Raw genomic sequence first — 25,396 nt, 5'->3', positions numbered from 1 at the left:
TTTCTGGTTTGAGAGCTTGATTTCAAGGAGCCTTTAAAACTGTTTGCTGTCTTCACCACTCCTATGTCAGTTTGTGTCTGGATGTTTTGTTTGCTAGGTAGGCGTTCTAATTAGAAGATGACTCTTTCGGCCTAGTTGTGTTTGCTGTTTCTCCTTGCCAGGCTAGGGAGAGCTCATGAGACCTTGTCCTAATGGGATGCACAGCTGCCTGCTGGTTCCTTTGGCAGGTGCTGCCTCCCAGTGGCTCTGTCGGGGAGCCTTCGGCTGTAGCCCGTCTTCCGTGCAGATGGCCTGCTGATGAGTCATTGCTCCCTCTAACGGGGTGATCACGTGCTGGTGCTAGGATCCCTGATCACCTGCTGGGTAGGAACTGCTAAGTGCCCACCTTGTTCAGAGCCAAGCTGCAGAGTTCTTTCTGAAGATCAGATGTTTCCTTCAGGCATTTTGCACCAACGTAACCTACCCAAACAGTGCTGAAGTCAGGCATGATGTGAGAATTAAGTCAAGAGTCTCAATGAGGACTTGAAGAATCGAATGCATGTCTCTTATACTGGGAAGCAGCTGGGAAATGGGGCTGTTTGCTTGGATGTGCCCATGAGTTCCACAGAGTGCCGGGAGCCAGGCTTGATCAGCAACTCTGACTCTTTAGAAATCTGTTTTACAATTCTGTACTAGATAGGGTTTGAAGGACATGAAAGTTAGTCCTGAGTGTTAATTAAAACGTCCTTGGTAGAAGACCCAGTTTCTCTTAAGATTCTTGAAGTGCCACTGCAGAGCAAAAGGTAACATGGGCCTTAAATCATTGTTGACATAAAATATCAAGATGGCGAGGGCAGAAAAATGAGTTGCATATGGAGATGCAGCTAAACCATTATCACCTACAAAGTAAGTTGACCTTCGCCTGAGCGTGTTGGATACGGCAAATCAAATACAGTGACTAAAATGCTTCAAAATACATCAAAGGAGGGAATGTCTAGTGGTCATTTAAAGTTTTTCTTGGCATTATTTTAAGTTGTTTTTATCTAAATATATTTAGATAAGGAGGCTCTCTGTCCCAGTTAGGCAGATGAAGAAACTTGGTTTATTTCTAAGATGCATGATTATTAGCGTCCACAAAGCACTAGGCTTTCTTGTTTCTCTCTTTCCCAATTTCTCCCATTCTTTCCCAATGTTTCACTCTCCCTTTTTCCCTCCTTTTCTCTTTCCCTCCCTGTCCCTCAGTCCCTCTTGTTCTCTCAATCTCTCCCCCTTATTTCTTATGTTCTAGTGTGATTCTATAAATAATGGACTTTGGTTATTCCTGAGAGAAAAATGAATTTATTGAGTCCATATATCAAAAATTCAAGCTGTTTGTTCTTAAAATTCCCTTTAGAACAGAAAATTTATTTCAGATATTTTTAAAACAATTTTTTTTAGCATTTTATCAAGGGGTTGAATTTTTTGAAGGGGCATAATTATGTTCCTTTTTGTTTTCTCTCCACTCATTGGTTTTTTTTTACTTCCCTGAAAATATGTTTCATTCTGATAGGATGTACTGAGGCCTGGGCATAGCTGGACATGGTTTTTCTCTTCTTCCTGTATTGTGTATTTTCAGATTCTGAAAAGCATGTAGATTCCAAGCTTATCTTCTCAGTTCCTCATATGTGTGGTCTACAATAAATGAGTGGTTTTAGCTTTCTGTGATTCTTTAGTATATATAAGAAAGCCACAGAAGTTGAAGTGATTATATTATAGTTAGGAGCATGAAATATAAATAATAGAAAATTAGTATTGACGATCCAATTCCACACACAGCATTCCTTTAGTTATTTGGATGGGAGAGATAAGGTTGGGGAAGGAAGATGGTAGATGCTGTCATTTCCTGCCACACTGGAGCCCACGTACAGTTGGACATTGTAACTGGCACTTCTGGTGACATTTTCTTATTACAGTCCAACTGCAATGCAGCTGCACAGAGGTATATGTGAGGTGCTAACTGCTCGTGTGCTGGAATTGGTAAATTGGACCTTACGTAAATGCTCTGGACAACACATGCATGGGAGTTGGGTGCTATTGCAGTAGCAACGAGGGGAGAAGTCGATCAGAAAAAGAATGGGATACCTGAGTTAAACCAAATGGGATTTAAAGGTAGAAAGCAAGTGACTTGGCTGAGTCTGAGTAGAGATAGCATCTTGCCATCTTCTACACCACTGTTTCAAGATGTAATGGAAAGGGCATGAAATGGGGAGTTGAGGCCCAGATTCTGGCCCCAACTCAGCCACTAAGTAACCAGACGTTTGTCTCTGGTTCTCAGTGTCCTCATCTGTAACACGAATAGGTTGAGCCAGATACTCCCAAGGTCCCTTCGAGTTGGAGTAGTAAATAATTTCAGCCACCAAGATGAGACAGAAGGGAAGTCTTTGCAGAGACTGGTTTGCCTTCATTTTCTCTCATTTCGTCCCATTCACACCTACATTCTTTCTTCATTGGTGAATGCGGAAGCCTATCTTCTCCCCTTCAGGAACATGTCAGTGATGCCCTGTCACTGTCTTCTGAAACTGAGCGCACCAGGCCATTGAGCTCAGTGTAAAACATATTTTCAGCAGCTAATCAAATATCAGGAATGTCGACTTGTTTTTTTACTTCCTGGAGGGAAACTGAAAATGAAGCTGATTTTATGTCAACTGTCCAGGAAAAAAGAGTAGGCAAAGAAATGCAAATGCCACCAACTGGGAAGTTTAAAGATTTATAAAAATTAGTGTTTCTGATATATTAATGACTCTGGTGGTGGTAGCCTGCATTTGTCTTTGTCATGTTCCATTGTCATTCAAGTACTTAATCAACGCATATTGTCAGGGCTAAATTTATTTTCCTGTGTCTGCCTAGCCAGATAATTTCTCTGTTCTTTGACAGTCCTGTGTCAGGTGCCTGCATGACTGCCAGGGCCTGAAGGGAGAGCTGAGGGTAAGTCTCCTCCTTGCTTTGAACTCATTGCTGACTTGCTCACTGGGGGAGGGAGAGAAGAGCAGGTAAAACTTTTGAAAAGAGAACATGTCTGTTTCCCTCTTTTTGAATAAGAACACAGGTGGAACATGACCACTGTAAATGATTAACGCTGCACCAAATTAGGCTTGAAGACAGATTTTGCATAAAGTAGCACAGCCCCCAGCTTTCAAGTCCCTGTAAAGGACGGGCGTACAGTATGTCAGGTAACGTCCATGGGCATTTGTTATGTGTTTGTTTACATGTATGCGTGTGCACATGGCATTGTGCCCTTGGTTTTTATTTAGTGTTCCATCATGTAGGATGCACCTGCATTTTTGCCCTGAAATACTCTAGAGGACAATAAAAATTATGTATGTCATTGCCTTTCTATTAGAACCTCTGAAACAAATATCTCAGAACAAGGAAAAGGGGTTAGCTTGATCTGATAAATTTGAATTCTGTCTTTTAAGGGATGAGAGCTGGGTATCCCACCATGTTTCTGTCTTTTTCTTGGTTGCCAGGAATCTCAGTGAAAAATAATTCTGCTGTTGTTTTTTGTTTTGCTTTTGGTTTTTTTTTTGCTCCATTTTACTACCCTTTGGCTGTGGTGTTATATGTAAATAACATTTTTCAAAAGGGGAAAATAATACATGCACAAACCTAGATCAATGAGACCCACCTTAGGTGCATAATACGGGAAAATGAAGCTCATAATCTCTAATATCCTATACTGCATTCAAGTTCCTTTCCTAAGACATTTATATCACTTTTGTTGATTGTTTCATCGCAATACTTTCACTTTCTCCACCCTACTACCACTTCATATTGCTTTCCTATTACAGCATGAATCACTTTTAACCTGCCATTATTTGGGTATCTATTATCCCTTTTACTAGTTTATAAATTCCTTCAGGAACTTTTACTTTTATCCTTAAAACAAAGCCCCCTGCATTACAAATACTAAGTGCTCCGTAAATAGTGTTGCCACACCATAACCTAGAGGGTATTGTGCTAAGTAAAACAAGTCAGACAGAGAAAGACAAATACCATGTGATTTCACTTATATGTGGAATCTAAAAAACAAAATAAACGAACAAACAAAACAGAAACAAACTCATAGATACAGAGAACATTTTGATGGCTGCCAAATGGGAGGGGGCTTGGGGGATGGGTGTAAAAGGGAAAGAGATTGAGATGTGCAAATTGCCAGTTATAAAGATGGTGATGAGGAGGGCAGGATAGGGGATATAGTCAATGATATTGTGATGAGTGTGTGTGGTGTCAGATGGGTACTGGACTTATGGGGGTGATCACTTCATAAGTTACATAAATGTCTGATCCCTACATGAAACTAATATAATATTGTATGTCAACTGTAATTGAAAAAAATTTTTAAATTAAAAAATAGGGAAAAAATAATGTTGCCATGTAAAATACACATGGCACCCAATTAAATTTTTAATTTCAGATAACTAATATTTTTAGTATACTATGTCCAATGTAATATTTGGGATATATGTATTAAAATTTATTTGAACTCAAGTTTATTTAGGCATCCTGTATTTGTATTTGTGAAATCTGGCAACTCTATCAGGTAATACAGAAGTGGTTCTGTACCCTAGGCATTACAGGACGTGTTGTCTCATGGGGATACGCGTGATATGAAAAGCAGGGGGTTAGCGTTCCTACATATTAGTACAGTATCTTTTCCTTATGTGTGTTTTTTCCTCCTCTAGCTACTTAGTCACCTTGGAGATAGGACCGTCTTTGCAGACGAACTCAAGCAGATTTGATAAATAACATACACTTTGACGTGTGAAAATCTATGTGCATAAGCCCCACTGTCATGCTTTCAAAAGCCACAGTGCTCTCTATGGATGCAAATAATAGGAGATTAAATCTGTTTAATGAAGTGGTTAGAAGAAACTGATCAGGCTCTCAGTGTTGAGAGTGACCAATTGGCACATCATCGGAATCACCAAATGGCTACGTTCCCCCACCCCACCCGAGCAGCTCGGCACACTGACTCCCCATTCGCATGGCTAGTGCTCTGAAAGGGAATGTTAAGTAGCCTAGTGATACTGTACTTGAAAACAGACAGCAGCCCTGGAGTTTATGGGTTTTGATGTCATCTCAGCTTTCAGAAGTCAGTGGCTAAGTAATAGACCAGAAACGGAAAGGTTGTATTCCAGCCCTACACCAGTCATTCATTTGCAGGCAATGCTGAGGCAGTCATGAGACGAATCTCGGCTTTGATTTTCTCTTCTTAAAACCAAGGGCAATGTTATGTTATGTTTTGTAAAGCATTTAGTGGTTTAGAATTTCATTCAGGGCATAGGGTTGCAATTTGGGTAACAGTGGTTCTTAGACCCTGTTGTTTTTAAACCAGGTGGAGTGAACATTAACTTTCTAGTAAGGGAGGAAGGAGACCAGGTAATAAATCCCTGATTGAGATCTCTCACCCCAGAAATAGGGGCTTTTAACAGACTAGACTGCCACTTGGAAGTGCTGGAGGGGCCCTACTATGTGGTATTTTTGAAGAAATATTTTATAGTTGTAGTCTAGATTCTTTGCTCATTCTTTAATCAGTATCAACGAAATGTTTGTTAAGACAAAAATATTAGCTCCTTCAGGGAGCATACATAGACATACGGTTTCCAGGTGGGAATTCCCGCCCCTTCTCAGGAAATTTTTTGCTTTCCCATTTCTGAATCCCGAGATATAAACTGTTTTTCGTTCCCCATGATGAATCATTTCCACAAAGTGATGGTCAATACTACCAACCACTTGTGTTCAAGGAGCCGATTTTCCCGACCAACTTTTCTCAGGATTCGGGAACAGGAAAGCAAAAAAAAATTCCTGAGAACAGGCGGGAATTCCCGCCTGGAAACCCTACTAGACATTGTTATTGAAGAGGAAGAATTTGAAATCTGGTTGGAATAAAAGACAACATGGAACTAGAAACTGTCCCAAAGAAATATACATGGAAATACACTGTTACATGAATTAGATCATGTATAGATGTTTCCTTGTAAAAACAAAGAACTTGTTAGGAAATTTGGACTTGTCTAGAAGTTTCTGCTTAGATATGAAGTATATTTATCCCTCTGTGGCGGGATTTGTCCTTTTTGTTTCTCTTGTGAAACTCCTGATCCCCAGCTCCTCCTTGGCTTCTGTCATAACTGTTTAGCTCTAGGGCAATTGTCAGAAGTGATCAGCATGTCAGAGCTGCCAGTAACATTTGGCTATGTCGATGAAAGCCTCTTGCTGTGCAAAAGGAAGTTATTGAGTGGGATTCACAATTTCCCCCCAAAATAAGATACTAACTGCAAATTGTCCTTAAGTACATTGAGGGTTAATCAGCTTACTTTGAAAATACACAGTATTTTGTGGAGGTGTTGGACTCTTTTGGAGACAGCTTTTAGAAGAGAAAATCAAAGCCAGGAGAAGTGACATGATGTTTTTAGTATCAAGTTTAAGGCCACTGAGTCTTTTTCATTATTGTTATTGTTGCAAAATGAATAATTGAACCAAATTTGAATATTCTTCCAGGCAGTATGGAACTGAAAAATGGACAAAATATGAACCCTGAGAGAAATATAGGTGAGAGGCCAAATGGAAAGTGAAAATGCACAGACCTAAGTATGTGATTCTGTGAAAGTTCAGTGTGCGGGGTGTGATGTGGGGCTGCAAATACAGATGATTTACGGTCCCAGTTCACACAAAGTTTACAATGTAGAGGAGCATGTTGTGTACAGAAATAAATGGCACTCTGTACACGCATCCACAGATGGTGTGGTGTGGGAAGAGAAGTCTAGGAGTACCCATGGTTGTGGACTTAATGCCAATGATGCCAAGGTGGGTAAAAAGCATCCTGGAAGGGGACCTGAACCACCTCTGAACACAAACTGTGTTCAACACTGTGCTGGGCACTGGACGTGTGTTACTTCTCCATCATCACTAGAGATCTGGAAATGGGAGCTCAGAGAGGGAATAGAATTTATCCAGGGTTCCCTAGATAATAAATGGTGAAACCAGGATGCATACTTGTGTCTGACTGGTTTTCCACCCGGTGCTTCCCAATTTACTTGGTGAATGAAATGAGAACCAGTTATCCCCAAAGTGCCCCGTGCTGGGGAGAATTTGATCCAGTCTGAGGATGACACCGAAGAGGAATGCCCTTGCCAGGAAGAGTTGTTAAGCAATGAGAAGTAGAGAGGGTAAAGACTCATTGTTTATTGCTGGCCTTCTATTTGCTAGGCAGTATGATAGGCTCTCTGTTTATATCCAAATTAGTCCTCACCATCAGCCCACGAGGTTGGTCAGTTATCTCCATTTTATGGAACACTTAGGGGAAACTGAGGCTTGGGGCTTAAGAACCCTGACCAACCTCACACAGCTACTACACAGTAGTGTCAGGCTCTGTATTTTGGATATGACCCTTGTGAGGGGGGCCAAATGGTAACAGACTTGTATTCAGGAGTTCCATTTCATTAGTTTAAAAACGGAATGTATTTCCAGGATCCAGAGAGGGTGGCGATCATGTTAGATGGAATGAAAGTTTGAAAGGATTGGATTAACTGGGATGAGAAGTCAGAGTGTGACAGGGGAGGAGGAGCTGACTCTTACTTGTTTGATTATTATTTTAAAGAGGGCATGATACCAGTCCTTGGGGAGGTTTCAGAAAGGTGTGGAGGAAGCAGATGGGGGAGAGGAAGGAGTAAGAGGAAGAGAGAACTGGGAGCTGACACGTAGTTTAACAGCTGCTCCACATATCCTCAACTGACGCTGAGAAAAAATGGTTCTATTTATTTGCCGTTTCCTTCCATATATCTTCCCAACAGCATTCATCAATATCTGTCATTTCCCAGAGGGTTTAGACATGTCTAGCAATTCATTCTGCTGAATTATATTTCAATACGTGGATAGAGAGCCAGATTGCAGATGGTAACTCTGACCTGTGCCCAGTGTCGCTTCAATACCACCACCACCCCTTTCCTGGGTGCCCTCTCTGAGACAGATACTTCGAGCATACTGCTTGGTGTCAGATTCTTGTTACCATGTTCCCTTTAGAGTAGGCTCTATGGAATATTTCTTTAAAAATCAATTTTAAGTTGTCACATTAGCCTTTGGTCTATACAGCTAGAGCTTAGGGAAAAACCATTATGTATTTTTTTGGTTAGAGTTTTAAATCCAGAGAATCACCATCAGAAGGGAGACCACCTTGGTGGTCTAAGTGTGTCAGGAAGATGCTAGCCAGGGCCAGGTCTCATTGCAGACTCAGAATTTGCTGGGTATTGGGACACTGAAAGGCAACCATGTAAGTACCTACAGTAATAGGCACACTGATGCCTACTACGCTCTATTTCATGCATTAACTCATGTGACACTAGTATCTTCCCTTCTTAGAATTTGACTGAGTGTCGTAATCTTGGTGGATGAAAAGAAATACTTCTCCTTTAAGAATAAGTTAAGGGAAAACAACAAAAAAGGAAAGGCCAAATATATTTCTCTGTGAGTCTGGATTTGAATTATAGCCATTTAAAAATATACTGTATGTTGGCATTTTTGCCTCTTATCAAAAAACGGCAAGAGTAACAGGGTGGCGAGCTGTGACTGAGGGTGGAAAGACCCCTGCTCCTTTGAATTATCTTTCTACGTTACCCACACCGAAAGTTATTTTTTATTTGAAACTGCAGCTGCAGTCAACAGTGGCAGCGGCAGCTTGAGATACTGCTCCATAGCCTCGCAGTTTGTCCAAAGGCTTTGATTTCTGTAGTGTAGACATAATGTGTTTTGTTATTTTTCCACAGTCCCTAGCTCTCTCATGGTATGGAATTGGGTTTAGTGACCCCTTGAAACATTTGTCATGTACTCAGTCAGTCTGGCTTGCCCTAAGCTGTTATTTTCTACTACCTGCTCTGTCTGCAACAAGCTTCCTTTTCAAGCATCCCCCTAACTTTGTCACCAGGCCCCCGGGATTGGTGATGTTGCCTTGCCATTCTATGTTAAATATAGAATGTTGGTGACAGTACAATTGGGCTTCTCTGGTGGATTTGAGTCTTACAGCAAAACAGGAGTTGAGAGACTGCTGCATCAGGCGGTGCATTTGATTCTGACTTTGATGGCCCATTGACATCACCATGCGCTGACTACCAACTTCCCAAAAGACGTGCATGCTTTCTCCCTTCATCCTTTGGTTTCCTTGTGAATTGGAGATCCCTTCAAGGTCTTAGGGTCAAAGCTATGTTTTGGACTTTTCTTGTGTGAGTAAATACACTTTTTTTTTTTTTTTTAAGGTTAGAATAGCAGCTCGATATAGGAGTCAGTGAACTTTGGCCTTCTCTGGTCACAGGTCTGTTGGTTTCTCAAATTATATTTATTTATGCCATTAAGAAGAATGATTTAGCAGCAGCACCGATGCCGCCTAGGTATAGTTATTCTTTTGCAGTGGGGACAAGAAATTGGAAGTCAGTCACCCGTGTCAGAGGGAAGATGAAAGGAACCATGTCTCTGTGTGGTAGTAGCACTGCTGAAGATGAATAAAGGGAGGCTATAATTGCCTGAGAGTACGGCAGTCACTATGATGGGAGAACCCATGTTTAAGAGTGAGCAATGGGGCATATCTTGACTGAGCAAGAGGAATATCTTGATGGTGATGGAGTACCCTTGAGGGCGATGGCTGCTGACGCATGGATTCTGCTCAGATTCAGCCAGTGCCTTATCATGATCTTTAACCTTTCTCCATGGAGGGTTCTTAAAAAAAAACTTAGTTCCTCTGACTTGTAAGTGATTCAAAGGGCTGAAGTTATTAAGTGTGATTGGTAAAAGCAGGTGCTGATGTCGTTTAGTGGGGATAACTCCCTGTGGACAACAAAAAGCACCTCCTTATTTTTCCTCTGGAGTTTCGGAGAAGCAAGGGAGGATGGTTTTGTGTGTGTGTGCTTGGTAAACTCTACATAAAAATTTTACCATGTGTAAGTGTGCAATTCAGTGCCGTTAAGTACATTCACATAGTTGTGCAACCAACTGAAACTCAATACCCATTAAACAGTAGCACCTCATCCCCCCCTCTTTCCAGCCCCCAGTAAACACTTGTACTTTCTGTCTAAATGAATCGACAGTTCCGGGAACCTCATAGAATATTTGTGGAATCATCTAATGTTTGTCCTGTTGTGTCTGACTTATTTCATTTAGCACGTCCTCAAGATTCACGTTTTATCATGGGTCAGAATTTCCTTCCTTTTGAAAGCTGAATTATATTCCATTGAATGTATAGACCACATTTTGTTTTTCCATTCATCCATTGATGGACACTGTGGCGTTTCCACCTTTTGGCTATCGTAAATAATGCTGCTCTCAACACGGGTGTATAAATATCTATTTGAGTCACTGCTTTCAACTTTTATGTGTTTACCCATAAGTGGAATTAAGCATTGGGGGTTAAAATGGCAGGGATGTTCCTCCTACTTTAGTGGTGGGTGTGAACTTTGTGGGGGCAACTGTGAGAACTTCGGTAGATGCTGAGCTGGGCAGCAGCCTGGCAGTTGAAAGGTAAAGGTATAGGATGAAAGATGTGAGCATGTAGCCCCATCTTCCTGCTCATGGCACCAGCACAGTGTTAGCTTCCCATTGTTCTTTTTGTCCCCCTCCCCCTCACCTCTATAATGCTACCCTCATTCTCCTTCCTTCTGTTATGTGGCTTCCCATCTCACCAAAAGCAACACATTGCTCACCTCAGCTTCCCTTGGTTCTTGGTTGATTGCTTAGGGGGGATAAACAAACTTTTTCAAGTTCCTATATATAACTGAGCACCAGAAGCCATATCTAAAGACTGCTTTGTGGCGTAGTTACTAGGTCTTATTTTCCCTTTGATGTCCTTTTTGTACTCCAAGAGAAATAACCCAAAATATAAGCCTGTGGACTGACTGCTAAATCTATGTTGCACTTTTTTACTGGAAGCTTTTAAATCTAGTCAGTTACCATTATTTCTTGATAATAAAGTACATCTCCAGAGGCTATGTTTACTTCTTTATATAGCTATTCTGCTAAAATTATTGCTGGCCTGATATTTTGCCATTTCAGAGGGATACTGCAAGCTTTGGGGTGCTCTGAGAGCATGGACATATCTCATGTTTGAAAGCATGCATTTATGGAGGTCTTGCTTCTTGTTTTCTTTTTGGAATTCAGGATGGAAACAAAGGAAAACACATATCAGGAAAGAGAGCACATGTAGCCTAGATATAACCAAGACACAGCCTGGTCTAAGCTCAGTAATCTCCTTATTTTCATATATGACCTGAAAGGCTCCGGATCGTCCTGCTCACTCTGTTAGATAGAGGCTCCATGACCAAAACTAACAAGAAGCAGCACAAAAAGCCCACTTAAATGACCCACACATCTCTGTGGTAAAGCCTGACAAGTTCTTGGATCACGCTGGCCAATTGATTCCAGCTTTATATGGAACTCTATTTATTGCCTCTAAATTTCTAGTTACATCAGTAACAGATATTTAAGAAATGTTTCAATAAATATACCAGAATTTTAGAAATCTGTTTCTGAAGAGCACAGAGCTGATCAAAGTTCCAATTGCAAGAACAAGCTCGACTCAGTGTTAAAATATAGCTGCCAGATTGCTAGGCAGGCTCACCTCTCGTACAACAAATTGGGAATGGTATTATCCATTAATTTCCACCCTGTGCAGCTGAATAATGCAGTTGACAGATGCTAATTTTCTTAAATTGTAGGCAGCAAATGATGCATGAATACAACAGCAACACACTTTTTTAGAGGCTCTTGGTAGTCATCTGAAAGTGGATTTATATAGTTTGATGGAATCACTACCAACTATGGCACAATGCTAGTGCCTTCTAATGACTGTCTTAAATCCATCTGCTGTCCTCTTTTCCCTATTAACACTAATGGGGGTCTAGGCAGAAATAAGACATCCCATGTGTTATGCTAACAGACCCTCCAATTTATAACATTCATGTGATTCCTAGAGAGACTCATGCAAGAATAAAGACATCTAAAATCTCACCTGTGACACGATTATAAACATAATTATATATATGTATATATGTTCCCTCGCTGAATTGTTTTTTCCAGGGGCTTAACAAATTTTTTTTTCTTGCTCACCTTATAATTTATTGTGTGTTGAATGGCTCTTTGTATTTCTTTTTTTTAATTTTATTTTAATTTTACATTTATTGAATGCTCCTTATATAATGTATTTTCTTTTTTAATTTTCAACCAACCCATAAGTTTACCCCTATTTTACAGCTGAGGACCCTGAAGCTCGGAAAAGTTCATGAATAAGTGGTAGAATCAGTTTGGAGAGGCAGAATTGGTACTTGGCAGTCTGACTCTAGAGTCATCTGTAACTAGAACAATTAATTTTTACCATCATTGGTGAGGACCTTTATGTTCTGCTTGGTGGGCTAAGTTCAAAAACTTAATTCAAACTCATTTCAGAACTGTTCGGTTATTGAACATTCAAATCATCTCCTTTTGGCTTAGGGTCTGTTGCAGTAACAAAAAAATTGAAGGCTGGCAAAGCCTCTCCTTGACCAAACGCTAGGGAGTCTCTTCTGAGCCCTCATTCTCTAGTAGGCTTCAACCTTGGCCATTAAAGACTTGAACAAACAGCTACCTAGTTTCTAACAGCTCAAGGCCACATCCTCAGGATGACCCCGCTCCCCTTCAAGTGCCTGCCTGAGAAAACGCAAGGCTGCCAAAAGTTTTTACTGTTTGTTCTGGCCGACAGATAGGGTCGCTGTCTTCCTGTCTCTATGGGAGTGTAGAATCCTAACTTTGATCATTGCCAGCTGGCAGACAGAGCTGGACTAATTGCAGTTACAATGACTAACCCTTTGTGATTTTTCATTTCCCTGCCTTGACTGAGCCACCCCACCCCCACCCCGCCGCCACTTGCTCCCTGCCCTACTCTCCTTCTCCTGTTAAAACAACAGTTAACTTCTATACACATCAAAGGTGAGTACAGTTCATACTGGACTCTTTTCCTCTATTGCAGTAGTTATTACTGATGAAAATCTGTCCTCACCACTTTAAGTAGTGTCAGGCTTTGTTTATCTGTGACAAAGCACACCTATGGTCTTGTTACCAAGATAAGATTCAAGCAAGAAATAGCAACACATAAAATGGAGAAGGTAGTGTTAGACAGGGATTTCAGAGGAGAAGACGGTATGCCTGTCCTGTTAGCAGTGGTTACTGCTTGCTTTAAATTGTCCTGTGAGAACTGACAAAACTGAAAAGTGTGGTTCGCAGTGTATGGAGAGAGAGGGACGTGGCTCTGGTTCTTTGTGTCCCCCTCCTTTAGTGCTTGTTCTGGATCTGTCAGGAGTCTGACCTCCCACCTGCAGGATCGCCAGGCTCACTGAGCCGGGATCCTACATCTGAATTTCCTGCACTGAGGATTTATTTGGGAACTGTCTCTGCTTCTGTTCTGCTCTCCCACTTGCAGAAAGGGAGACTTTTCCAGTCACGGTTGCCATGAGTTTCACATTAGGATGATGGTGAGGGTCCTTATGGTTCCATTTTGTTCCCACTCTCCATGGAACTTCTCCCCGGGCTTCTTGCATCCCCATCCAGACCCCTTGGAGAACCCCCACCATCACCCAGGCCCCTCCCTGATGTGGCCTGAGGAAATATGTTTAGGGGTGAAAGGAATGTGTTCCTCGACTGCCACGTTAGATTATGGAACACTTTTTCTGATAGGAATAATTAAAAGCAATATTATATAATATACACAGAAATTAATAGAGAATAATTCAATATAACTGCATGTACCTGCCAGCCAGCTGTATCAAAGCTTAATATGTGCCACATACTTCAGATACATTAGAAAAATTTAATATTACATTTATTAAAACCCCAAGTAAAAACTTAATTCTTTAAATTTTTAAGTTCAACTAATAGACCCCATTATTCCCTGCAGATAATTTTTAAAACAATAAAATATAGCATATTTCTCCCTGGACCCAGTCCCCATTTTCCCTGCCAGAGATAATTACAATTCTGAATTTGCTGTTTATCTTTTGCACAAAGAACTACTGTTCTTCATTGTAATATTATTCAATATTTCTTTTGTGATCTGGCCTAAGAACCCATGTTTCATTTTGTTGCTATGGTGGTGGGGAGGATGCATTGAGGAAGTTAAAAGTTCTTATGATAATGTGAATAGTGATAGTATATTGACTGCTTTCCATGTCCTACGTGGAGTGCCTTACATGCATTATCTCATTTAATGTTATCTGCCATTTCCCATCTTTTCAGAAGATTAACTTTATATATGTATATATGTATAGGGAATTATATATATATATATATATATATATATATATATATGGAATCTATATATTGTATAATACATATATATAATATTTTCATACAAAAATAGAATCATTCTATCCTGTAACTTGTTTTTCCATCTAGGCACGTGTGATGAATATTTTCCTGTGATAGGATTTGGGCTTCAGAGTAAGAATCCTGGTTTTGCCCAATTAGTTGTGTGCCCTTGCCTCTTTATGTAACCTCTCTGGGCTTTAAACTGGAGATAATATTACCTGGTATCCTATCAGATTGTTAAGATGTTGCAGTCCCTGGCATACAGTAAGGCCTTTAACTATTATACTATACTACAAAGAAAATTTAAGAAAATAATTTGCTCAGTTTTACTCTCCCTATTTAGACTCAATTAAGTATTGATCAAATAATGTGGTTTAACTTCATATCAGTCAATAAATGTTTATTGAGCACTCACTAAATGCCCAATCCTGTGCCAGATACTGGGGATACAGAAATGAATACCTATTTCTTCATCTCATGGGGATTATAGGGAGATAGTCTATAATAATAATAATCTACTAAGAGGAAAAAAGGCTGATTTATAGAATTCTTTAGTGATTTAAAATGTTTGCCCTTTAATTTTTTCCATGATTATATTAAATTCTTCAAGTGTTTTCACATCTGCCCTTACTTTTCTTTAAAATGAAGCATCTGGGCCAGAAGAGTCGTGAGGCCAGAGTACATTCTCTCCATCATATAAACCTTGACATCGTGTAGCTTCTATGCTTCCTATTAGACCTCTCTCTGAAACATGAACAAAGAAAATATAAAATAAAATACTGGAAAAAACAGGAAGGACCAGAAATACAAGTCTATGAATTTCTGATTACTGGAATTTGGTGTATTTTTAGCAAGTGATGTCCTTCAAATAATGAGAGTTATTTCTATGACAAAGAAAATATTTATTCCTATAATACTGATGTTAGCCTTCCTAAGTGCAGTCTATAATTTTCCTGTCCTTCTTTATTAACATCCTTCTTTAGGCCTCTTAAGGGGGCAGATTTCCCAAAGCCCCTTTAGAGGGCTTTAGTTCACGTTTCAAAATAAGGCGAGGAAAAAACTAAAAATTCTTGACTTTAAATGTGTCATATCCTGCACAAAAATATAGCACAATGTTTTTGAGATGGTGACCAGCACCACAAAGTGTAATTGCATTTGAATTTTCATTGATGGGGTTTACGCTTCAGTTAATTGGTATTTCCAAGATTTATTTGCTTAGAAAAGATCATAATCTGTTATGTGGAATTGGGGGCAGCAAGTGACAAAAATCAGTATGATTCCATTTTTGCAAGAAAATACAGGTTACAGTTGGAAAGTTTGGCAGAAAATCACTGAAATGTTGTTGGTGGTTTACCCTGGTGTGATTATAGGTGAGTTTTTCTTTATAAATATTTACGTTTCCTACTTGTGAGTGAAAAGAAACCAAACCCAAGCAAAAACGATAGTATTCATTTTTACTACTATTATGGCTAAATAGCTAACATTTTCTGAGTGCTCTATTTATAAAATCCTCTAATCCCTTCAACAAGTTTGCATAGTCGATCCATTTTAGAGATGGAAAAACCAAGGCCAAGAGAGATTAGCTAACTTTGTTCCTCAGTGTCATTCAGCTGCAGGTTAAGATCTCAAAAGCAGATCTAGTTTCTCTAGAGTCTGTGCTTTTACTCTATAATAAGAGAGAGAAAGAGCAGTTTTGGCAAAACAAGAAGCCAATTTTCACTTTACAATTACAATATATATTTCTGAAAGCACTTGAATTAAAGCATTAGACCTCTCAACATGGACAACTGATAAGAGCTGCCCCAGCTCCTGTACTTTGATAGTGCTGGTAGTTAAGTTAGCACACGCACCAATAATCAACTAGTTAAACTATTGCAGTCATTATTAACCAGTGGGATATGCTTGTGAAGTGCATGCCACAGGTAAGAGAGTGGGGCTGTCTTACAAAGAGCAGTTCTGCTGGGGAAAATCCAAAGAATAAATGTCACTTCTGCTTCAGGGCAACCAGCCATATATGTGGCTGCTGCAATCCCTCCTAATTCTCAGACGTACAAAGCTGGGGTCCCCACATGCGCAGCCCTTGGAAGAGATTTTGTGGGTTGCCTGCCATGTCCCTTTGTATCTGGGGGGAAAGAAGTGCCCACTTATTCTTTCATCATTCAACTAATATTTAATGAGAACCTACTATGGCCAGTCATTGTGTCAATATTGGGGCAGAGCAGATAAAAATCTAACACGGTCTCTGCTTTTACTGAGCTTCACTAGTATGTGAATACTTATGTCCACCTTAACTTCCTGAAATCAAAAAACCTCATTTCTTCTGCGTTGATAATGAGTCTAGTCCATGTACTAAGGAAGTAATAGTGTAAATTGGTACAGTTATTTGACTTTCAAAGACATACACATATATATCCGAGTTCAAGGTTGATGAAATTGCTCAGTGAACCTAGACTGACATTGATGTCCTGATTTATGCAAATGGATACAATTATATGTCCTGTGGACACGGTTGGATAAGTAACCAGTGCTTCAGAGAGAGAAGCTGGGAGAAAGAGGCACCAGCCCCATTTCACCTTGAAAGAATTCCAAGTCTTCCTTTTGTTGGTCGTGAACTTCACTTTGCTGACTCTGTTCTACTCTATTCTAGTAGATTCCTAGATCACTTTCCATATTAGACATTTTAAAAGTACAGTTGTAAATGCACATGTTTATTTTTATGATGCTGAGAATGTGTTGTATATTTATATTCCTCCTCATCACATTCCCAGGGAATAGGCAGAAGTAATGAGACGTTTTATCCTGCCCTGGCTGAAAGCTACAGATGCTGGAGATGAGGTTTTCTTGGGTTTACGTGGGAAATTAGGGTCAGAATTTGCGACTGGATCTCGATTTTATTAAAACAGTTTGTCTCAGGTTGCTATTAATAACTGTAATTACAGAGTATGGCAGAAGTAGTATAGAAGAAGGATGGTCAAGAAAGTATCTGCCATTGCCACGGAAGTGCTACTGTTCTGCCTGCCCCTTACGTTGTCTTCTCTTTAATCCCAACAGGGAGGTACCTCCTTCCAAACCCGGTGGCGGGTCAGGCCTGGTCTGTCTCGGCGGATACGTCCAACCTTGTGCGCATGCGCAGCCAAGCCCTGGGCCAGTCGGCACCCTCACTCACGGCCAGCCTGGTGAGTGTCCTTGGGCTCTGTCTGTGGTCAGTCGGGTATGAGCCGTCTTGCCACCACCCTGGGGACTATTTTAAGTTTATTGAGTTTAGCTGGATTTGATCTTACCCATATTTAACATTAAGCACAGATTTGGCAATGTGAAATTCCTTGCTTTCAGTGTGTGCTAGTTTTTCCAATTCCCTGGCATAGCACACTGGTTGATCTTTTACCTAGATTCAATTATGAACCTCTTGTCCAACTTGCTTTATCATTTGCTTTTTCTCCCTCTGTACATACACATGCTTCTACATATATATGAACCTACCTGCAGTTTTTTTGGACTATTTGAGAGTAATTTGTATATATCATGGCCTTTTATCACAGCTATCCACTTCAGTAAATTTATGGCTGATACAAGCCTTTTATCTACTCATCCATCTGTATTTCAGGTTTATCAACTGGCTGAGTGATGTCCTCTTATGGCTCTTTCGCTCCTCCACTATAGGATACAGTCTAGACAATGTATGAAATTTAATTGTCATATCCATTTAGTCTATTTTTTTCTCACTGGTTGTCAAATGATCTTTAATTGAAATATTTTCCTTTGTAGTCCTTAACTAGCTGGGCATTCCACTGCACCACTGTTGATGTGGTATCATGAGGGTGGTGGCCATCAACATTGCAGCCCACAGACTGGGCAGTCCCCAAGATTTCTTTAATGGTTCCAGAGAGTTCTCTAACTAAAGATTGGTGCAGCATCTGTTGGACAATGTAGGCAATCTCATCAAAAGTGATATTTCTACTGTGCTTAATGTTTTTTTGCTTCTTTCTGTCTCTTGGTGGTTCTTTGAGGGCTTTGATGATCAGGTCAGAGGCAGAAGTTACTACCTCAATCTGGCCCTGTCTGTTCTGAATGGTCAGTTTCACCGTAATACTCAGACCCTTCCAATCACTGGTTGCTTTAGCGATGTCATCACCAACCTTTTTTGGAGACAGACACAGAGGGCCGATCTTGGGGTCCAAGGCAGATGTTACACCGACTTCCCCTCCAGTGCACCTCAGGCATACAATTTTGATCTCAATGGGGTCGAACTTCACCAGCATGGTCGAGGCGGCTCGTGTCGGATAAACCCAGATTCCGGATGACCCAAGAAAATTGCACCTTAGCCTCCTCTCAGTCGAAAGCCAAAAGCTATTTAGTCTACTTTAAACTGGAACTTTTCCATAGCCTTTCTTTGCCTTTTTGACATCGACATTTTTGAATACTGTGTGCTCCTACCCATGTTATTTATTGGAAGATTTCTCATATTACATGTATCTGATATATCTGATATATATTTTTTTAAATTTATTGGGGTGACAATTGTTAGTAAAATTACATAGATTTCAGGTGTACAATTCTGTAATAACATCATCTATAAATCCCATTGTGTTCACCACCCAGAGTCAGTTCTCCTTCCATCACCTTATATTTGATCCCCCTTACCCTCATCTCCCACCCCCCCACCCCCCTTACCCTCTGGTAACCACTATTTTCTGTGTCTATGAGTTTTTGTTTCTCATTTGTTGGTCTTGTTCTTTTGTTGTTTTTGGTTTATATGCCACATATCAGTGAAATGATACGGTTCTCTGCTTTTTCTGTCTGAATTACTTCACTTAGCATCACACTCTCAAGATCCATCCATTTTGTCACAAATGTTCCTATTTCATCTTTTCTTACCGCTGAATAGTATTCCATTGTGTATATATACCACAACTTCTTTATCCATTCATCTATCAAGGGACATTTTGGTTGTTTCCATGTCTTGGCCACTGTAAACAAAGCTGCAATGAACATTGGAGCACACGTGTCTTTATGGATAAATGTTTTCAGATTTTTTGGGTAGATACCCAGGAGAGGGATTGCTGGGTCATATGGTAATTCTATTTGTAATTTTTTGAGGAACCTCCACACTGCCTTCCATAACGGCTTCACCAGTCTGCATTACCACCAACAGTGTATGAGGGTTCCTTTTTCTCCACAGCCTCTCCAACACTTGTTACTATTTGTCTTGTTGATGATAGCCATTCTCGGATGAGGTGATATCTCATTGTGGTTTTTATTTGCATTTCTCTGATGATTAGTGATGTTGAGCATTTTTTCATATGTCTATTTGCCATTTGTATGTCCTCTTTGGAGAAATGTCTCTTCAGGTCTTCTGCCCATTTTTCAATTGGGTTGTTTGTTTTTTTGTTGTTGAGTTGCATGAGTTCCTTGTATATTTTGGATATTAGCCTCTTATCGGTGGCACTGTTTGCAAAAACCTTCTCCCATTCAGTTGGTTGCTTCTTTATTTTGTCGATGGTTTCTTTTGCTGTGCAGAAGCTTTTAAGTTTCATATAGTCCCATTTGTTTATTTTAGCTTTACCTCCCTTGCCTTTGGAGTCAAATTCATAAAATACTCTTTGAACCCTAGGTCCATAAGTTTAGTACCTATGTTTTCTTCTATGCAGTTTATTGTGTCAGGTCTTATGCTTATGTCTTTGATCCATTTTGAATTAATTTTGGTACATGGTGACAGATAGCAGTCCAGTTTCATTCTTTTGCACGTGGCTATCCACTTCTGCCAGCACCATTTATTAAAGAGACTGTCTTTCCTCCATTGTATATTTTTAGCTTCTTTGTCAAAAATTATCTGTCCATATTTATGTGGTTTTATTTCTGGGTTCTCAATTCTATTCCATTGGTCTATGTGTCTGTTTTTCTGCCAATACCATACTGTTTTGATTACTGTTGGCCTGTAGTACAAGCTGTAGTCGGGGAGTGTGATACCTCCAGTATTGTTCTTCTTTCTCAGGATTGCTTTGGCTATTAAGGGTCTTTTGTGGTTCCATACAAATCTGATGATTTTTTGTTCTGTTTCTTCAAAAGTGCCATTGGGATTTTGATGGGGTTTGCATTAAATCTGTATATTGCTTTGGGTAATATGGCCATTTTAACTATGTTGATTCTTCCAATCCATGAGCATGGAATGTCTTTCCATTTCTTTGTATCTCCTTCAATTTCTTTTAAAAATGTCTTACAGTTTTCAGCGTACAGGTCTTTCACATCCTTAGTTAAGTTTATTCCTAGGTGTTTTATTCTTTTTGCTACAATTGCAAAAGGAATTGTTTTTTTTTTTAATCTCTTTTCCTGAGATTTCATTGTTAGTATATAGGAATACAATGGACTTTTGTACGTTGATTTTGTAGCCGGCAACTTTACTGTATTCATTGATTGTTTCTAATAGCTTTTTGGTGGAGTCTTTAGGGTTTTCTATGTATAGCATCATGTCATCTGCAAAGAGTGATAATTTAACTTCTTCATTCCGAATTTGGATGCCTTTTATTTCTTTCTCTTGCCTGATTGCTCTGGCAAGGACTTCCAACACTATGTTGAAAAGCAGAGGAGATAGGGGACAGCCCTGTTGTGTTCCTGAATGTAGAGCAAAGGGCTTCAGTTTTTCACCATTAATTATGAGATTAGCTGAGGGTTTGTCATATACGGCCTTTATTATGTTAAGGTATTTTCCTTCTGTACCTATTTTATTAAGTGTTTTAATCATAAATGGCTTGTAGAGTTTCTGCTGAAAAATCTGATAATCTAATGGGCTTTACTTTGTAGGTTACCGACTTCTTTTCCCTGGCTGCCTTGAGGATTCTTTCTTTGTCATTGATTTCAGACAGCTTCAATACAATGTGCCTTAGAGAAGGCCTGTTGGGACTGAGGTAATTAGGTGTTCTATTTGCTTCTTGGATTCGAGGATCCAGTTCTGTCCACAAGTTTGGGAAGTTCTCATCGACAATTTGTTTGAATATATTCTCTGTTCCCTTCTCTCTTCTCCTTCTGGTATGCCCATTATTCTTATATTGCTCTTTCTGATGGAGTCAGAAAGTTCTTGTAGAGTTCTTTCATTTCTTTTAAGTCTCAAGTCTCTTTCTTCTTCCATCCGTGTCATTTCCAGGTTTCTATCTTTGATGTCACTGATTCTTTCCTCCATCTGGTCAACTCTACTACCTAAGCTGGCTATTTCATTCTTAATTTCTTCTATTGAGTTCTTAATCTCCAGAAATTCTATTTGGTTCTTTTTTAAAATTTCAATCTCTTTCATAAAATGCTCATGTTGTTCTTTGATTGTGTTTCTGAGTTCATTAAACTGCCTTTCTGTGTTTTCTTGCATCTCATTGAGTTTTCTCAGAACTGCAATCTTGAATTCTCTGTCATTTAAGTCACATATTTCCATATTTTTAAGTTCCTTTTCTGGAGACTTTTCACTTTCTTTCTGAGCTGTCTTGTTGCCCTGGTTATTCATGGCAATTACTGATTTGTTATTTCTCTTCCTAGACATCTACAGGAGTGGCTTCTGCAACAGGTTGATAGGAAGAGGTCTTTCTTTTGTTTTCCAGTACTTGTTGGTAGAATGTTTTATTTTCTCTCCGACTGCAGCCTTTTATTCTCTCTCACACGGTAGTGCTATGTTTTCTCTGCACTATTTCAGCTTCTCACACAATGGAGGGATTCCCTGGGAGACGGCTTCTTCTCTGTTAATAGTTCACCTGGGTCACAGGACGCAGTGTCCCTGTGGGTATGCGGAGAGCTTTTGAAGTTCCAAAGCTCTTCCTGCACCAGATTCAGAGCCTGTGTGTTTCAGCAGTTCTGTTTACTCCTGCAGGGATCCGCCCAGATAGGTGGGGCCAGGGGCGGGGTGAGTTGTGAGAGGTGGCCCAGAGCAATGGCGGTGACCACCACCACAGCTGGTCCTGCTTCCACAGCTCCCTCCCCTTTGCTGGAACTAGTTGGGCTGCGAATTTGTGTCTGTGGTCCACAGTTCTCAGAACAGCACATATTCTGTTCTTTTGATCTGACACTGCTACTGTGCCGCTTCTAGCACCAGGCAGGTGGGGGCAGGGTGAGCTCTGGGAGGGTAGGGAGGGGACGGCTAGTCTCAGTGCCTAAGGCTTCCATTCTCTGCTCGGCAGTGAGGGCTTAAACCACCGTTTTCAGCCTTCTTCCCTCAGTCTTTTCTCCGAGGTTTCTGCTGTGAGTGTTGGTTTCAGCTGTGTTATATGCTGTCCCCTCAGCCCTTTGGTCCATAAGTGGAGCCCTAGCAGTCCGAGTTCTTCCCTCTCCCGCAGCTGCGGTAGTTCCGGGAAGCAGTGAGCTCGGAGCACTGAGCTAGTTCTGTGTCCTGCGCCCACGCAGCTCCGTCTCCGCACTTCTCCCTTCTCTCCTCCCCCGCTCGTGCGATTCGCCCACCTTTAGGTGAATTCAGTAGTGGGCCTCTTCATCTTGCCTGTCTGCTGTGCAGGGAGTCCTTTGTGGAGTTATTGTTGTTTGATTAGTTGTAAATTCCAGGGGAGCTTTACAGAGGTTCACCTCATACCGCCATTTTGATGACATCTCCTATATCTGATATTTTCTCATGGTGAGAATCAGGTCTTTGCACTCCAGCCCAAAATATGACATTGGTAGTATCGTTTCCTCTCAGGACACACTATCTGCAGGTGCATGAATGTCCATTTGACCCTCACTGTGATGTTAATTTTTTTCACCCAGTCAAGGTGTTGCTCGACTTCTCCACTGTAGTTAGACTTTTTCTCTTGTAATCAATAAGCATTCTATGGGAAGATAATTTCAGGCCATGCAAACATGCTTGCCTCATCAAAACTTGGCCCTAGATTTCCATGATAATGGTGATTCCTGTCTGGGCCCTTTTTTTCTATAACTGAAAATAGTTATTATTCCAACTCCAATACTCTCTTCACATTTACCAGTTGGCACACGGTGTAAGTATTTGTGTATTTGTTAATAGCACAGACTCCTACATTCCTTTTGTTTTATTAATGTAGACCTTTATATTTAACCATGATGCTTACTAGAGTTTTGTTTTCTAGTAGGCGTATTACTTCTCTATTTTAACCTTTGGCACAGCCTAAAAGTATGTACAAGTTATTTTTGCATTGGTGCTAGAGTTGTATGATATGGAAATAGTTTTGTAAACATCTTTTTCTGATGATGATACAGTCATACTGAAGGTACAAAAAATGTATACACATTTTAAGAAAGGAAAAAACTATTAGAATTGTAATACTCAATATATACTGATAATAAAAGATGAATACAAGTCACGTTTGACTTCTGCAATTACAAGAGGTGCTCAAAGTGACATCAGCATCCAGACACTTCTGATTACGGCAAGCTACTGCTTGAGCAACGTTGACCAAAGTGTCCACTTGTATACATTTTTTTGGCATGCTTGGCATATAAATCAGTGTGTTATGATGCCTTATAATTTTGTGCATTGGTAAGAAATTATGTTGGATATTTGAGAATCATTCCATAATGCAGCCTCTAATCCTGCTTTTGCCATTAGGCAACTGTATAAACTTTGGCAAGTCACTTAATTTCTCAGATTTTATCACCTCATCTGCAACTGCAATATGAAGAGAGGTATAAATAGTCTCTGGTATTTAATTTTGGAATTCCCTGATTCTATTTTCTACATATTAAAGATTCTGAATCTACTGAATAATTATCCCTAAAAATGTTTCTCTCAGGATATTTTATGACTTCAAAATTGACTATGATCTTTAAGCCAAAATTCATCTTTTTCCTCTCATAAAAATTTGGACTTATTTTTAAAGGGTATAAAGTGATGGTAGTTAGCATTTTCCTCCATCTCCCACCCAAGTTCAAAGTTACTTTTTCTTCTTGGGGAATTTTGTTAAAAGCTTATGTCATGCTAAGCATTTACGTTTTAAGGAAAGAGGAAAATTCCTCACAATTAGTGATTATTTTTCAAGGCAGAAGTGCTTTGGAGGCCACTGCAGCCTTATTCTTAACACTTAAATAGTGATCTTGTATGTTTATTGCCAAGCAAATCATTCTGATTAAAGCAACATTGTCACAGGGTAATAATCATATTATCTAATAATGGCAGTCACATATTCAAACACAGAAACGGATTTACTGATTGATAAAACACATGCCAGGTGACCTAAGATATTTGGGAATAAGGCAGAAAAATAAGGAGGACTATTAAGACTATTAATAGAAAATACAAGGAATATTTCCTAAATATTCTTTATCAGAGTCACTTAAATTATGAGCTTATCCACCCTGAACATTTTTGTAGTGTTTGCTTAAGAGCAAAACTATCGAAAATGCTAAAATACCATAGAAATCAAACTTAAAATAGTGCCTGGTATATAGTAACAAATCTCACATGTTAGCAGTGTTACTGTCACTACCATATGATGGGCAAGCTTGGGTACAGAAGCCAGACTGTGATGAACTATTTACTGCTAGGCAGCGGATGTTTAAGATGTAACCCTCATCGTATCTTTCCTTCAGGGCTTTCATTACTTCCTAATTGTAGTCAAAGGAAAACTGTTTGTGGGCTGTTTGACCAAACCTTCTGTCTTTCATGTTCGGTTGTATTAAGTGCAGCAGCAGCTGGAGCAGAGCTGCCAGGCAGAGCACCCTCTTGATTTTGTCATTGCTCTGCAGCCGTTGGCCCAGGTTTCTATACCATATCGTTGTTTTCAATGTGTCACTCAGTACATGTTAATGACTTTTCCTGCGTTTGGTATCCTTTGCAGAATTGTTGAAGTGAATGTTTCATTTTCTTGGATTGGATTACATCTAAATTATCTCTGCTGATTACAACTCACAGATTTGATAGGGAATGACGCCGAAAATGTGGAAATACACACCTATTCGAACTTACTTTTTCTTTTCTCCTCCTCCTCCTCTTTCTTTTTCCTTAGCTTTTAAACAAGCTGATGTTTCTGGAAGTACGTTGTACAATAGAACATGCTTCACTCTGACCCTCTCTCCTGGCCACGATCCTCGCCCCCATTACGCTCACCTTACAGCTCTAAGTCAACCT

General features: G+C 39.9%; 1 protein-coding gene and 1 pseudogene across 1 annotated transcript in view; one reads left to right on the top strand and one right to left on the bottom strand.

Annotated features, from left to right (window-relative positions):
* The window catches only part of MAST4 (microtubule associated serine/threonine kinase family member 4), a 551,423-nt gene that overhangs the window by 166,231 nt on the left and 359,796 nt on the right, over nucleotides 1–25,396 (top strand). Inside the window, exon 3 of the mRNA XM_074329206.1 lies at nucleotides 17,383–17,507. Coding sequence (XP_074185307.1) covers nucleotides 17,383–17,507 — 125 coding nt within the window. The remainder of the gene's footprint in view (nucleotides 1–17,382; nucleotides 17,508–25,396) is intronic.
* On the bottom strand, nucleotides 18,100–18,605 carry LOC109438131 (large ribosomal subunit protein uL11; annotated as a pseudogene).

Source organism: Rhinolophus sinicus, linkage group LG03 (genome assembly GCF_036562045.2).
Source record: "Rhinolophus sinicus isolate RSC01 linkage group LG03, ASM3656204v1, whole genome shotgun sequence".
Classification (NCBI taxonomy): Eukaryota; Metazoa; Chordata; class Mammalia; order Chiroptera; family Rhinolophidae; genus Rhinolophus; species Rhinolophus sinicus.
Note: the sequence above shows the minus strand (reverse complement) of the source record. Positions and strands in the feature narration are given on the sequence as shown.